Below are 16,790 nucleotides of genomic sequence, written 5' to 3' on the forward strand. Positions count from 1 at the left end.
AAAAAAAAAAAAAACAATCAAAATTGTTTTGATTTTTTGTTTGTTTTTAACAGGGTCTCTTTATTATGTAACTATGGCTGATCCACCTGCCTCTGCCTCCTGAGTGTGAGTGGCAAAACTCTTGGGTTTTAGAACACTTGATTCAGCTGTAAGTATTTGCCCCACTCGACAGGCATGGTTATGGCTTAGTTCAGATTTATCTGTTAACGGAATCAACCCAAGACCACTCCTGCTGTCATGGACCCCACTCAGCTGCAGCGAGAAGACAATCATACGAGACACCATGGCTAGAGTCACTGTAAGCTCGCAGAAGGTGAGCAGCGCTGTGGAGGTTACACGGCAGGAACAGTGGAATGGATGCAGCTGCTCACTGGGCCTGGAGAAGACAGCACCGAGGAGAGGGCTGTTTAAGCACAAGGCACATACATCACAAAGCCACGGAGGGGGGCAATGCTCCTGTTAATGGTCCAGTGGCAGAATCCAGAGTGGAAGGACAGAGGGCGGTGGAAGGCAGACAGAGCAGCACATGACATTAAATGCGTCTCCTCTCTCACTGAGGAACTTGGTCACTGGACGAACATGCTCAGTTGTGTGGTAAGGTCTGATGCCCGAGTTACAGCTTCTCCCTTTATTGCAAAGTGCAAGCAACGCCAGGGAGCTGGGGACTCCTGCAGCCTCCCAGCTGGCTTGCACTAGTCAGGGTATAACGAGAACAAACAGTTGGACTCTTTTTGTTGTTGTTATTGTTGTTGTTGTTGTTGTGTGTAGCCTTGGCTATCCTGGAACGAACTCACTCTGTCGGCCACGCTGGGCTCAAACTCACAGATCCACCTGCCTCAGTCTCCTGAGTGCCTGTACCTTTATTTGTATCATATTTAATATGTGCTGGTAAGATCTCACTGGTGTGCACATGNTATTTCCTTGTATTAAAAGTCCCTACCTGGAAATTCAAAAAAATCATCAGATCCTACTACACTTGCTTATACTGAACAAAATTGAAAAATCTGGATGAAATGAGCAATTTTCTAGAGTGCTGGGATCAAAGGTGTGCGCCACCATCTGCCTAGAAGATTTACTGTACCTGAAAGTTACAACCTGCATATCTGTGCATGTACCATGTGCATGCCTGGTGCCCGTGGTGGTCAGAAGAGGTCACAGGATCCGCTGGAACTGGAGTTACCAATGTCTGTGAACTATCATGTAGGTGTTGGGCATTGAGCCCAAGTTCTCTGCAAGAGTAATGGGTTCTCTTAACCACCGAGGCTTCTCTCCGGTACCTTTATTACTTTGATGAAAGTAGCGTTAACCGACTTTCCAGGAAGATCTGATAAAATTCGAGGAGAAAAAGCGTGACTTAGGAGCTTAATCTGGGCAATTATAAGAATATTACCATTGGCCTGGTCAGCTGACGGCTCCGTGGCTAAGAGTACTTGCTGCTGCTCTTACAGAAGACCCAGCTAGTTTCCAACATCCACATGGTGTCTTAACAACCATCTGTAACTCCCAGTTCCAGAGGATGGGACCCCCTCTTATGATCCCCATGAGATTGACACCAGTCATGAACATGGCTCACATTCACAGATGAAGGCAAAACGTTGATACACAGAAAACAAAATAAGTCTTAAAAGTGGCAGGAGGGGAGGGAGATGAATGTATATATGCCTCTGTGTGTGTGTGTGTGTGTGTGTGTGTGTGTGTGTGTGTGTGTGTGTGTAGTACTGTTGCTTTGCCACCACACTCTGGGAAGTCTGTCTTAGTGCCTCTGTAGGGTCTTGTATCACCCAGACTTATCCAGCCGCCTCCACCGTGGCTGGGAGAGTTGGTGTTCTGTGAGTGCTTCTTATACTCAGGCAAAGCTTTCCTAAGCCCTACACATTTGCTTGCTCACTCCTTCTTACCCCACTGGCTGCCCTTCACTTCTTTAATCCCTTGTTCTCTTCCATTCAACACACTTTCCTCCCTTAAAGACTTGAAGAAAGTTCTTGGGAGGGCCCTCCAGTGGGTTGATGAAGAATTTCTATTGTACTCTCCTCTGCAGACAAGATGGCTGTGTTTGATGCCATTCCTCCATCTAGCCACCAGGTGGCAGCACACTACAGAACATTGAGCTGGTGACCCTGTGGTAACTTTCAGGATGGACAGAAATGATCGGTGCTACAGACTGATCTGGTCAGGGTTGAACAGGAGAGTCTTCTCTACTCCCTTTTTTGGGAGGTAAAAATTATACATCTCTGTTAGATATTATTGTCATTTCTTCTTTTTTAGATTGTCCTTTTTTGAATTAGAAAACATCACATAGTTCGGGAGTCAACTTTCTACCTGCAAGAAGTTTATATTCCAGATGATCTCCACGGGGCTGGGAGCATGCGTAGTTCAGGGTTAGGATGTGTCTGTAGGATGCACAACTGTTTGCATTTGGTCCCCAGCATGACAGAAAAATGACTCTTTCCACTCAAACCCCTTGCTGCAGTTCTGTTGTATTTATTTCAGTTTACTTCAGTTGTTCTTCTCTGTCTAAGGTAGTAAGTAGCTTGAAACTTTGATTTTCCACAATAAAATATTTCTTGCATGTGTTTGGGGGATATGCATACGAGGGGGGGTGTTGTGTGCAAGTGTGCGAATGCACCAGACTAACAGCTTTCAAGCTCCAGCAGTCCTGTCCATCTACCCCCACCTCCAATGCCGTTGGGTTACAGATAATGTGAAATCACAGCCAGTGTGTCACACAGGCGCACAGCACTCTTAACCATCACTCTATCCCTATAACGTTTCTCGAAAACTATAAAGTAGCTGCTAATTGAGCAGTTTTGTTTTCAGAATTTTGTACACAATATAAGGGAAGCAGGTGCCTCTCTTGCTCAGTGCATCTGGAAAGGAAGCTGAAGAGTGGAAGCTGAAGAGTGGAAGCTGAAGACTGGACTGGTAATGGGCTTGAGGGATGGCTCTGCCAGTAACTGGCTGCGGGGTGGCAGAAGGACCTGAGTTTGGGTCCTCAGCATCCACATAAAATACTGGACAGCGCTGCATGCGCCTGTAACCTGTGCTGGGTGTGCAGAGGTGAGCTGCTTCTTGGAGCTCACTGGCTGGCCAGCCTAGTCAAATTGGTGAGCTTCAGGTTCAGTGAGAGCCATTTGAGGATGACACCCCACGTTGTCTTCTGATCTACACACACACACACACACACACACACACACACACACACACACACACACTAGCACCACCACATCCCCCACAACCCCCCACCCCTACAGGTTTATAAGAGCACCACTGAGCAATGCTAGTAAATAAAGACAAAGTCGCCATCAGCTGTCTCTGAAGCCGGGACTGCCACACAGCATGGGTGAAGCCTTCATAGAGACCCTCCGCTCTTGACAGGTAGAAGACCAGAGCCACAACCCTGAGCTGTGAAGGTGTTAGCCATCATGTTACCATGACAACTGAGGCCAGGGTGAGATGGTACCTAGGAAACAGGGGCTTCAGCAGAACAAATGCCTTCCCTGGCCCCTAATGCTCATTACTATTTAGGTCTATTCTCTGCATCAGTTCCCAGAATATCCCATTTATATCTTCCAGACAAGGAATTAAAGATTAATTTTGAAGAAAGTAGTTTGCCCACAGAACAAAACTACAAGGTCTAACATGTGGGTACCATTCGTTTTTTACACTTTGTTACCTTCATATGCTCCCACATCGTTCATTAACATGAGCTAGGTGCTCTGCTACCCTGGCTGTTGACTTGGGGGCTTCATAACTTCAGATCTATGGGAGAATGTGCTGCGTATTATGGGATGCTTACCAGCAACCCTGGCCTTTTCCACCAGATGCAATGAAGCCTTCCCATCCCATGCACACCCACCAGCCATGAACAGCCCCGCATGGCTCCGGTTACTGTTCCGTGGTCTAAGGAAGAGGGCTCTCCGTCTCTTGCTTGGAAATCAGTGGTTTGAGCCTATAGCTACTGACTGTCAGATACTAGATAAGAAAAACCCAAACCAGCAATCAGCAAAAGGAATTTTGAGAAAAGGGGAGGGGTTGGGGAAGCTTAAAAGAAAACAGTTATTTTCAAAGAAATGAGAGGTTACCATGTCCCCAGGAATAAGATCTAAGTTTTTGAGAACTCAAAAACACTCTTAGGTTGGGTTTTTTTTTTGTTGTTGTTATAAAATTTTTTATTGCAAGGATGAAAACTAAATCTACAAAGCACTGGACAGTCACACTGAAGATTCTGCTATAAACTATAAGAAAAATTGACAAACCGAGAGTAAGCACATTAGACAGTCAAACTGTGTCTAAGGATAGCCCAGAAAAGGCAAGGCAGAGGAGACAAGGCCCAAACAGACAGACAGCCTAGGAGAAGTTCCCAGACCGAGGAGGACATGGCCTTCAACGTCAAACGGGCTGGACGAGGTCCAGTCCAACTGTAGCCACAACAAGGTAAGTCATCTAAGGTCTCAAAATGCATGACAAAGAGAAGATAGCAAAAGCTTCCAGAAAAACCAAACAGGAAGGGAGTCCGTACAGATCCAAATAGTGTTCAGAGCAGAGGCGCGCCAACGGAAGAAACTACTTACTCACATGGAGTATTTATTTACTAGAGGAACACAAGCGATAACACAGAAGTGCGCACGCGTGCATGTTTGGAAACACAGAAGTTTGGGTACTGTACTCTTGATTCTTCTTCTTTAAATTGTTTGCTTTGGATATAACTCTGGAAGTCTAGTGGTTGCAAGATCCATAAAATAGCTCCTCTAAAACAGACTCGGTAAGCTTCCACATACAACCCCCCTCCACAAGGTGGCGCTGCCTTCACAGATCACCGGGGCTTCCTCTCTTCTTCTTTTTTTTTTTTTTTTTTTTTTTTGGTTTTCGAGACGGTTTTTCTGTGTAGCCTTGGCTGTCCTGGAACTCACTTTGTAGATCAGGCCTCGAACTCAGAAATCTGCCTGCCTCTGCCTCCTAAGTGCTGGGATTAAAGGCATGTACCACCACTGCCTGGCTGCGCTCTATTCTTATAATGTAACTAATGTATGTATGTCATTCTAATGAACATTAACTGTTAGCATTCCTTCTATACTCTACCCAACAGTTACCCAGCAACAGCCAGGCATTGGCCCCTCCTCGCTCTCTCTGCCCCTTCTGCCTCTCTGCCTCTTCTCTCCCTGACCCCTTTCCTTTTCTCTCCTTCCCCCTCCCCACTTTTCCCACATGTTCCTAGCTGGTCTCTCCTCCTCCTCCTTCTTCTTCTTCTTCTTCTTCTTCTTCTTCTTCTTCTTCTTCTTCTCTCTCTCTCTCTCTCTCTCTCTCTCTCTCTCTCTCTCTCTTTCTCTCTCTCTCTCTTCCCTTCTTAACTCCCCTTCCCATGCCCTAAGTAAACTCTGTTCTACTCTATACCCATCATATTGCTGGTACCACAGGGGGAAGGGATGCCTCAGAGGGCCCAGTGAGGCACCTCTCTCACCTCACCATACCACGCTCTATAAAACATATCCTGGTCTTTTTATAAAAATACAACATTAACTACATTCAGGTCTACATAAAAGTAAAAATACCTCTACGCAGAAACAAGTCAAATGCCTCAACTGAGAATAGAATAAGATGAAATGGGCAAACTATCTGAGTAAGAAAATATGTACTTATTGCCAAATGTTATATAGCACCACACCCAGACTTACGGTATCCTTCTGTTGCTGTGAATCAATATGTAGATCACTGGGGATTCCCTGTCTCCTTCCTTTGACCTCTTCCTTGGGTGCTCTTTCCATAGCTATTAGGCCCGGGAAATGCATCTGAAGCCCGATAGTCACAGACACACAGGGATTGCGTGATTATCATTTCTCTAAGTAGCATGGCCGCATGGTTATTCACTTCCAGTTCTAGGCAGGATGGACTGGGGACTGCCTAGGTCGGCAGGGAAGTGAACAGGACTCATAGGTACAAAGGGTGTTCAGGGATCCTGCAGGTGCCTGGTCAGTGCTTACCTGATGGCAGCTGACTGCATGAGGGAGGGAGGAGAGCAGCTCACTGCAGACCGGGTACTGCTGGTAGCCAGTGCTGTCTGCTCGGGCAGATCAACCTCTCTAGGCCTCTGTCTTCTTTAGTGAAACTCGGAGGCCTAGATAATCAGGAATCCTCAGCTAGCCACCAGGGATCCTCAGCTGCTGCTCCAGGGTATGGCAGAATCTGAGTTCTGAGTCTTGGCCTCCTTCATCACCAGTTGCTCTATACACCCACCTGCTGGGTCAGCCCAGTGCCCTTGTTCCAGAAAGAGAGCCTCATACTACCCCATTCCAACCTAACCGTGTGTGTGTTTATTGATTGGGTTTTGTGGGTGTATAGACGTGTAGATGTGCACATGTGTGGAGGTCAGGGGATAACTTACAGGAATGGTTCCCCTTCAGAGTGTGGGTCAGGGGACTGAGCTTGATAAACAGCCTCGTCACCTTCTGAAACATTTTGCAGCCCATTGTACTCTCTGGGCCATTTTAACAGTCATACACACACACACACACACACACACACACTTATAGTTTGTAATTGGAGAATTTCACTGCTTCACAGAATTATGCTCAAAACCTGTCTGCAGCCGGCCCTCGTGGCAAGGGCCTATAATCCCAGCTATGTAGGAAGCTGAGGTGGGAAAGAGCAAGTTCAAGGCCAACCCGAGCTGCCTGTGAGATCCTGTCTCCCAAGAGGTGGGGGAGATATCCTAGTGGGCGGAGGTTCCTGCTCTGCAAGCATAGGACCCAAGCTTGAGTCCCCAGCGCCTGTGTGAAAAGTGCAACTCTACACGCCTGTAACGTCAGCACTGAGGGAGGGCAGGCAGAGGCAGGGAGATCCTGAAAGCTTACTGGCCAGCCAGCCTAGCCAAAACTGTCGGTGTGTGGTTCGGTGAAAGACTGTCTTAAGGCAATAAAGTGACGTGATGGGTGAAGGCCCCATCCTGCTCTGGCTTCAGGGTGTGCACATGTACACACACACACATACACACACACACACACACAGGATAAAACTGGCTGGTGTGGTCCTTGCCCAGCATGTGTGAAGCTTCCATAGTACTACAACAAGCAAACAAGTAGACCACAGTGAGTACAGGGTGTGTCCTGAGCTTCTTGTCCCTTCCTGCATTCTCTTCTTAGGGTGTGACAATACCATCGCTTCGCTCCCCACCTCTGAGCCCCTCATCCCTCCTTATCTGACAGCATCATTACCCTGGTAGGTGTGTGTGCTGTCTCCCAGTGTTCCCTCCTCCGCCCTTCCCGTGTCTGCTTTCCCTCCTAGTTGTCAGGGTGGTGTTTCGTGAATGTAGATCTGACCACAGTCCCCTTTTAACAATGGCCAGCGTCTCATCCTTTGGATTCCAGGGTGTGCTCTCAAGCCTGGCTTTGAAAGCTTCATCCCTCTAATGCCACGTGTCCTGCTTTCTATCTTGCTTCTTCTGTGTCAAAATATAGCTCCCCACGTCCTCCCTGTTCTCTCAGAGCCCCCTCTGCCTCAGGACCCTTCATCTAATTTTTATCCATCGTGAGTCAGCTCATGCATCTCCTGCAGGAGACCTGAGTTATGAAGATGTAGTTCATTGTTTCTTACTTGGTGACTAACAAGTTATGTCTCATGTGGTACTCGTCTTTGGTTTTCGATGGTTTCCATGACTTTCCCTTCAGGACTGTAGTGGGTTCCCTCTAAGTGTCTTATCCACCCTCAGTTCTTGTCACCTGGGAACTGCTCATTACTTGTTTAGTGAATGATGAACAAATGAATCTATGCTCGTAATTGTAAGTACAGTTCTGAAAGCCAGGGTCGTAAACTGTTGTTTATACAAGAAAGAAAATAAGAGGAATCTGGCAACTTAACAAAGCAGAAAAAAAAAATGTAGTCTTGCCTCTGGCTCAACTCAGTGCAGCTGCCCAGGAATGTCATTAATGGTGACAGGGATGTCTCTTGGCCCTGTCTCCTACAGTTGCACGTGGCTCCTCACGGTGCTGCCTCAAGCCCTGCTGTTAAGGGAGCGAGCCCTGGGCTTCAGTTTGTACTCTGAGGAAAGGCTAGGTCTCTTACAACTTGCAGACAGGGAGAAGCCTCTTTCCCAGAAGCCCTGGCAAACACCCGCCTCGTGGTCTCTACTGAGTTACGTGTGCGCTCATCTACTTTAGCCAACCTTAGGAGCCAGGAGTGGCCACTTTTTTATATGGGGAAATTATGGTCATTTTTGATTTCCAAATGATTGGTTAAACCATCAAACATACATTAGGAATATATAATCTGCGAGGCTGAAGCTATTCCAAGCCTATTTGGGGCATTGGTTGGGGATAAATGAGACGGAGTTAGTGCCACCAAACCAGCTGAAAGGATGACTTATGCAGAGGAAGGCTGATGTTGTCCAAAGAAGGAGCCAAGAAGTTGCAGGAAGAACACGACAGTTCACCGGAAATGGCTTAGAGTCTTTGGGTCATAATTCAATAATAATTTCTGAAAATAATTTCTCCATGGCCAGGAAGGGGCTTCTCAAGGGAAGCTGGAGTCCTAACAAGTCAGGTGGGATAATTGGCTGTGGTGGAGTCTAGAAACCTGGTGTGTGGGATGCCTGGGCAGGAAAATCACCTCAAGTTCAAGGCTGGCCTTGGCTGCATAGCAAGGACTACACATGGACACCAAACAGTCCTCACGCCTGAGTCGGGAGGTCGTGGAAATGCACTGAAGACCCCGAGGAGAGACCTGTGCTCTTGCTTCACAGGGGGAGATGAACGTCTCCACAGGCTGGTTTGCTACAGGGGGCAGCTGGGTGGCAGCAGGCTCACTCTACCACAGCTCGCTCGTTCGTGTCACTTCTCGACACGTCAGTTCCCATGAGATAAACAAGTACCAAGCATTTGCAGGACAAGTATATAAAAGTTGTCTTGTGGTAAATTGTGGTTATCTTAACTTTCAAATGATCCGTTCAACCATCATGTCTATTTATATACACATACATCTATATATAGGAAGAAAGAGGACATTGTTTTTAAATATTATGAAAGAAAAGTGAAAGCTTAGTTGAGTGAAATATGGTCACTTCAGTGTCCATCTTGTCTCTAGGGTTTTGCCACAGTGCGGCATCCATTTAATAGTAAGTGTGTTGTATGTTTCAGTGTGTGGTAACAAGAAGAAATGACTTCATAGCCACTTCGTCTGCTCTCTTGTGGTTTATGGTACCATCTGGATTCTTTGATGGAATTATTTTCCATCTAAATCACTGTAAACTTCTATTTAGTTTTCACAAATCTGAAGCCAGATCTGTCTGTGGGTTTTGGCAGTGATGTAATTCTGGAACATACTGTGACTGTTTAAAGTTGTCATTACCATCAGAGTTTGACTCATCCGGGTTTCACATCATTTCAGGCAAACTAGAAACCTGAAAAAAAAAATGCACTTCTCCACTTGAATATTTTACACCTCAGCATCTCCTACCATCACACCACTCACATTTGATCATATGTTGGTTGAGATAGGTAGAGAACCATGCAGGGATGGGAGATGGGGGCGGGGGACGGCCCTCTGGGGAGTCCTGCCCTTCAGTTAGGAGGCTCAAACACAATGTTTTGCTGATGTATGCGTTTTGGTCCTGTGTGGTAGAGAAAGAGAACAAGCCTCATTTCCTTGCCAGACGGAATAAAAGTGGGCGGATTATATTTCATAGCATTTCCATATTCAGGGTTGTCTTCGTTAGCATTTTACTGCTGTGAACAGACACCATGGCCAAAGCAACTCTTAGAAGGACAACATTTAATTGGGGCTGGCTTATAAGTTCAGAGTTGAGTCCATTATCATCAAGGCAGAAGCATGGCAGCGTCCAGGCAGGCATGGTGCAGGAGATGCTGAGAGTTCATCTGAAGGCTGCTAGCAGAAGACTGACTTGCAGGCAGCTAGGGTGAGGGTCCTAAGCCCATGCTCACAGTGACACACCTACTCCAACAAGGCCACACCTACTGCACAGGGCCACACCATCTAATAGTGCCACGCTCTGAGCCAAGTGTATACAAGCCATCACAGGAGTGTGCACAGTGAACTGTACAGAGAGAAATGAGATACCTAAGAGACTCCTTCCTCAGATCCTCACAGCCACCCGCTGCCAGGCTGGAACAACACCAGAATCTCCTCCTTCTCTTTCTCCTCCTCCTCATCTTCCCCTCCTCCTCCTCCTGTTCCTCCTCCTCTTCTTTTTGGCTTTTTGAGACAGGGTTTCTCTGTGTAGCTGGGGCCTGAAAGTCAACAAAATCTGAAGATTTCAAGGTCCTATCCCCTGTGTTCTTATTCTGCATTTCCACCCAAAGCCTGGGAGGTCTGAGGGTGGAGCCTGTCACTGCTGACAGTGGTAGATGGGACTGTTGAATTCAACCAATAGTGCAGACCTAACACAGGACAAAGACACAGGAGGGCAGAGTTCTGAGGGGAGTGGGGGAGAGAGGGGGAAGAAGAGGGGGAGGGAGAGGGAGGGGCAATTGAGAGATCTGTGGGCTTTCAACCATCAGTATATAAATATAAAGTGAGTTGAAAAACAAAGAACCTGAGGCAGTGATACACACCTTTAGTCTCAGAACTTAGGGGATGGGGAGAGGGGCTAAGGTTAGGGGGATCTGTGAGTTGGAGGCCAGCCTGGTCTACAGAGTGAGTTCCAGGACAGCCAAGCTACACAGAGAAACCCTGTCTCGAAAAGCCAAAAAGAAGAGGAGGAGGAACAGGAGGAGGAGGAACAGGAGGACAAAGGGGAGGAAGAGAAGAAGATGAGGGGGGAGGAGGAGGAGGAGGCGGCGGCGGCGGCGGCGGCGGCGGCAGTTATCTCCTCAGCAAGGCACAGGGATCTAAGAAACACCAGTACCAGAACCACTCCACATATACCAGGGCGTCTGGAAAGCCCGGCCCAGGTCCTGACACTGTCACCCTGAGGAAGGGTGGACTCCTCAACTGTGAAGTGAAGAGTTTCGAGTTGTTGGTCTCTAGCCTAGGATAGTCATGAAGAGCCAGAGTCATCCGCCTCACCATCTTGAGCAAAGACCACAGACTAAAACATGGAGAAACGGTGACAACAGTTTCCTGTGTGCATGGTAGAACACTGTCCTCTGGACACACCATGGCCATTGCTCTCTTGAACTCTCAGGGGTTGTGATTACCCACAGGAGACCGGCACAGGATGGTGTCTATTAACATTAGGTCTGAGAGGGGAGTAAAGGGCTCCCTGGGCACGCACACTAGAAGGATGAAGCTCCCCCTTCCCTGAGAACACAGAAGAAGATGGGGAGACACTTTCTTCAGTGGTATGTTGCTTGATGCTACTGTAGGTAGCCTCAGACCCCTACTACTGTAAGTAGCTCGGTTAAATTCATTAGTTCTCCAAACTAAACTTGGTCTCCCCAGGAAAAGTTCCTGCTAAATGTTTACGAAGATTAAAATTTGGGAGATAGGGGCTGGAGAGATGGCTCGGTGGTTAAGAGCACTGACTACTCTTCCAGAGGTCCTGAGTTCAAATCCCAGCAACCACATGGTGGCTCACAACCATCTGTAATGAGATCTGAGGCCCTCTTCTGGTGTGTCTGAAGACAGCTACAGTGTACTTACATATAACAATAAATCTTTGGCTCAGCGCAAGCAAAAATCCTAAGTTCAATTTCCAGCAACCACATGATGGCTCACAACCATCTATCTATACAGCTACAGTGTACTTATATACATAAAATATATAAATAAATCTTTTTTTAAAATTTGGGGAGATACCACACTAGGCCCTAGTATTACAGCCATAGAAAAAATAAAATTCTCTCAAGTTGTATTCTGGTGAGAGAGGCAGAAAATCAAATACATAAATCAACAGGTTAAGTTAGTACCAATAATTGCTGTGAAGACGGAAAAGCAGAACATTGGTGGAGGGGTGCTGTCTGTCCCCTGAGCAGATACTGTTCGGTTGGGACCTTATCTGAAAGATGAGGCTAACTGTGAGACTGTCTGGGGACAGGGATGACAGGGTGAGATGGAGCAGAAGAGGAAGTCTTCAGAAAGAAGTGTGACACATACAGACTGTGGCTTGCTGAGTGAGCACAGAGGGATTAGCGACAGACTGGTACCAGATTATATGGGAGCCTGGGAGCAACTGCAGGAAGCTTGGACCTTATCCCAATTGCAGGGAAGTCTGTGGGTGATTTTATGCAGGAGAATGAAATGATCTGCTTTCTGTTATCAAAAGATGAATCTTGGTGATTCTGTAGAGAATAAATTACATCATGATAAAAGAAGGAAAGAGACCATTATGAGGATGTTAGGAGTAGCAGCCAAGGTGAAAGATGGAGATGACTTGAGCCAGGGAGTAGCAGAGACATTTGGGATCAACAAATAGCTATGGGACTATGGAATGAGGTTTCTGGAAAGATATATGGGGGGTCTAACCCCTCTCTCCCTGCAGCTCTGCCAGTCCCAACATAAATCTTCATTTCTCTGCAGGAAACTAACTCATGATAGTTCCTATTTAAGGGTTCTTTGGAGAGTCAGTTGTGTTGGATGGTGTTTTGCTGGGGCAAACATGCGAAGAAGTGTTCTCCTGAAGTGGACACAGGTGAAAGGCTAAGGCAGACTCGTGAAGGAACGTTTAGCTGAAGCAGAACAGGAGAAAGGATGTTCTGTCTGCTAAAGCAAGCACATGAAAGGGCACGTGGTGAAGGATCCTTTGCTAACAACACGCATGTATTGGTCTGTCTTACACTGCGTAGTTGAGCTGCATCTGTCGCGACTCCATAGAGAGAAACGCACCAAAAAACTGACGGTGGCATGCCCATGGCTTTTTGCCTCTTCCTCAGATTCTGGCTGTTTGGCAGAGTGATGTCAGCTGAGACAGACACAGCTGCTGAGGCAAGATACATCGAGGACATGTAGTGTTTGGAGGGACTCCACAGTGATGGGGTGGGGCTGGGGGCCGAGCTAGGCTTGCTTACAGAGCTAGCTGTGCAATGCTTGCTGCGTCCTCACTGATCTTCACTTTGCTGAGAGAGGCAGAGGCGAGAACTTCTCCTGCTCCCTTCTGCTGACGCGTGCTGAGGCTGAGGCCTGGCTAGGTAGTGCCACCACTGCCGATTTGTGTTTGCTATCCCAACTCTACCAAACTGGACTGCTGGTGCATCCATGAAGTGTTGGTCAAGCTGCCACTGGTAACCTGTGAACTGAACTGCAGATTTCCTGACAATACAGTGGGGAGTTGCTTCAAAGAACCTTTCTGAACAGGTCCACTTCCCCCACACCCTTTCATTCCCACTGCCTCTGATGATGGGTGGCAGGCTGTGAGGGAGGTTAAAATGTTTAAGAATTATTATTTAAATAAGGCTTGAAAAAAATTAAAGCTACACCTATTGTTCATGTTTTTGTTTATTTCTGTCCAGAGAAAGGATTTTGGCTCCTATTATTTTTCAATTAATAATTACTAATTGCATTAATAATAATTGCAAGTGCCCAGGTTTACTTCTTGCTTTCTTGGTTACCGCTCCCTGTGTGCGGATTCTGCTGTCCAAGAATGAGCGCAGAATTTAAGAGCTGTGCACACTCCTGGGTTACACACCACTGACGGGCATTGTCACTGAGGTACATTAGAAATCTAACGCCGCAGCTTCATCCCACACGCTTAAAGACAGCTTGACACCGTACATTCTGTTTTTAATTTAGAGATGTGTGCTCACATACGTGTATACGTGTCAGAGGCCAACTTTGCAGAGTTGTTTCTCTTTTTCATCTTTACATGGGTTCTGGGATTGGATTTAGATCACCAGGCTTGTGTTAACCACTATCCAGTGCCTGAAAGTTACATATCCACACAGGGAATGTATTCATCTAATTCTCTATACCCTCAACAACACTGAGTGTCTTTTACTGTTCAACAAGGACTTGAAGAATTACTGTCTTTCCTTGTGTATCAGTGTTAACTATCTCTTCATGTTTGTTGACTGTTTGTATTTCTTCTATTTGAAGTTATCTGTCCATCTTCTCTATCTTGATATAGGGTTGCTTTATATATTGATTTATCAGCTCTCTTTGTATATATCAGCATGTTACACTTGTCCTGTGATATATTTTATGGAAGATCTCTTCCAACTTATTGACAAAATGGACTTTGCTTTTTAAATTGCCTTTGGGAACCTCTTCATCATTATGTAATGATGTAAAGTTAGATGAAACATGAAATAAGCTTTGCAACTCTTAAAGTATTTAAGATGAAAATTAAAAATGAAAGATGCTGTCTAAATTGAGTATTATCTATTAATTTATTTGGGTCTCTGCTGTTTCCTTCCAGTGCCCCAAGTACCACCTTCACCGAATTCCAAGAAGCCGGGAGGTTCGGCAGTCCTGGCTCTCCTCCGTGTTCACCACCATGTACTCCATGTGGTTCTCCTTCCCACTGGTTCTCCGAATAAAGCCAGATTTGGTATGTAAGCCCGTTCCTTAAGTCGAAAAGTAATTCCCATATAGCTGCCCACTGATAATAAGATCTATTGCTTTATTCAACAGCATCCATTTGTCAGTGAGCCAGGGCTTTTTAGAGGAATGCTAGACTTTATAGTTTATATGCACTTTTCTGAAAGCGATGAGAGATTTGCTTTTCCAGGTTTAGTCTGAACTAAGTTTGTCCTCGTCCTTCCTCTTATAGCAATAAATGCTAACAGTGTTTTTAACTAATACTTGTGTCTGTTCCCCATGGTTCCTAACCAACCAGCTTGTGTAAGTCAGCCAGCAAATAGTTGGCTCTTTTTCAATAGTCTTTTTGCTATTTGTTAAGACTTTTTTTTTTTTTTTTTTTTTTTACCAAATATGGTATGTGGCAGTCCGAATTTTATACGTATTCAAGTTTTCATAGGAAAGGAGTACAGAAAATATAGACACAAGCTAAATGCTTTTTTCTTGTATCACTGCATTCTCCGTGTCTGTGAAAGTCTTGCACTCTCTCGCAGTCCTTGCGGTAAAGTTGCAGGATTGGTTGCAAATGTGGGGCAGTAGATAGTGCAGACCTGTGGGTGTGCATCCCAGTGCTGTGCACAGCTCTTAAACTCTGCTCATTCCTGTAAGCAGAATCCATTAGGTACTGTAGCCTGCAAGGAGACTCTGTATTTGACTCCCAGATAGAGCAATTCTGGCAAAGGATATATTATTCTTATGAATAATTGAGCCAAAATGTGTTTAGGTCCAGTGATTTAGCAATTTCTCTATTAGTTGCCCCTCATCAGCTAGAATGTAGCTCAAACTCTCCTAGTGGAGGATAGTTCAAAACCCTGTATTCTTTACATGAATGGTTCTCTATGAGGTTTTTTTTTTAATAGCATTTACATACCATAGAATGTACAGCTCTTAAGTGTACCACAAGTATAAGTTTGACCACATCCCTAGTAATATATAGCAACATTCCATATCTCAGACTGTTTTCTCTGGCTTCTTCCAGCCAACCCAGGCCCCCAAGAAATCACTGTTACTTTCTGGTTTATACCACCACAGATTAATTCTATACATATTTCTTTTTCAAAAAGTTTATTTTTATTTTATATGTATGGGTGTTTTGCCTGCATGTATGTCTGTGTACCATGTGCATGTCTGGTACACAAGGAGGCCAGAAGATGTATCAGATCCCCTGGGACCAAAATAACAGAGGGTTGTTAGCTACTGTGTGGGTGCTGGGGATTGAACCCAGTGCCCTTAACCATGAGCCATCTCCCCAGTCCCCTCAAATTTTTGTCAAAATAAGTTTAACTCATAGTCTACAACTACATTGCTTAGCAATATCTTTCTTAAAAGATTGTTCTTGAAATGTTTCATTTATTTTTAAACTCGGGAGACAAGTAGAAGGGGGAAAGGGTCATTTTATTTTACTTTTAATTTTAAGAAGTATTAAGTATTTCTTACCTGATACTATGCATAAGCCTCACTACAGTGCTTTTCAGTAAGCTAAAAGCAGCAGCATTAGATAACAGGGAATCCTAATTAAGCTGGCTTAGTCAGGAGCAATGTGGACGCTTGCTTCCTTGGCTTAATTCCTTGCCTGTAAGAGGCTAATGGGTAAAAATGGAAACATGCGTGAGTCTGGCTTTGTTCTGGCACTGAAGACAATTTTTCCCAGTGTAGAAACATACTCATGTAACCACATACTCATATAACCACATACTCATGTAACCACATACTCATATAACCAATTACGTACATCTAAGTATAAAGCTATTCTTTGGAGCTGGAGAGATGGCACGGTGGTTAGAGCACTAACCACTTTCCCGAGGACCTGGGGTTGATTCCCTGCACCTACATGATGGCTCTCAACCATCCGTAACACCAGATCTAGGGCCTCTGAGAGCACCAGGCATGCATGATACCCATAAACAGAAAACTAGGTTAAATTGAGTTTCATGAAAGAAGATCATTCTTGCATAGATTTCAAGTGGCATTTCTCATCTTGGTGAAAAGTTAAACATTGCTAATGGAGTCCAATCATATATATATTTTAAATTAATTAGTTAGTTATTTTCTGTGTATGGATGCTTTGTTTGCACACCAGAAGAGGGCATCCAGGTCCCCTGGGACTACAGTTACAGCTGGTTATAAGCCTCCTTGTGGATGCCGAGAATTGAATTCAGGACTTCTGGAATAGCAGCTGATGCTCTCATCACTGAGCCACCTTCTCCTGCCCCCCCCCCATCATGTCTTGAAAAGGGAAAAACAGTGATAAACTGAAATTGCTAATTTTTTTTTTTTTTTAGTATTGGGCTGGGCATGGTGGTGCACATGTTTAATCCCACTTGGGAAGC

At 45.5% G+C, this 16,790-nt stretch overlaps 1 protein-coding gene across 1 annotated transcript in view; it reads left to right on the plus strand.

Moving 5' to 3' along the window:
- Positions 1–16,790, plus strand: part of Alg14 (ALG14 UDP-N-acetylglucosaminyltransferase subunit) — a 76,408-nt gene that overhangs the window by 23,197 nt on the left and 36,421 nt on the right. The window contains exon 3 of the mRNA XM_021196769.2: positions 14,300–14,431. Within this exon, the coding sequence (XP_021052428.1) occupies positions 14,300–14,431 (132 nt within the window). The remainder of the gene's footprint in view (positions 1–14,299; positions 14,432–16,790) is intronic.

This window comes from Mus pahari, chromosome 4 (genome assembly GCF_900095145.1).
Source record: "Mus pahari chromosome 4, PAHARI_EIJ_v1.1, whole genome shotgun sequence".
Lineage (NCBI taxonomy): Eukaryota > Metazoa > Chordata > Mammalia > Rodentia > Muridae > Mus > Mus pahari.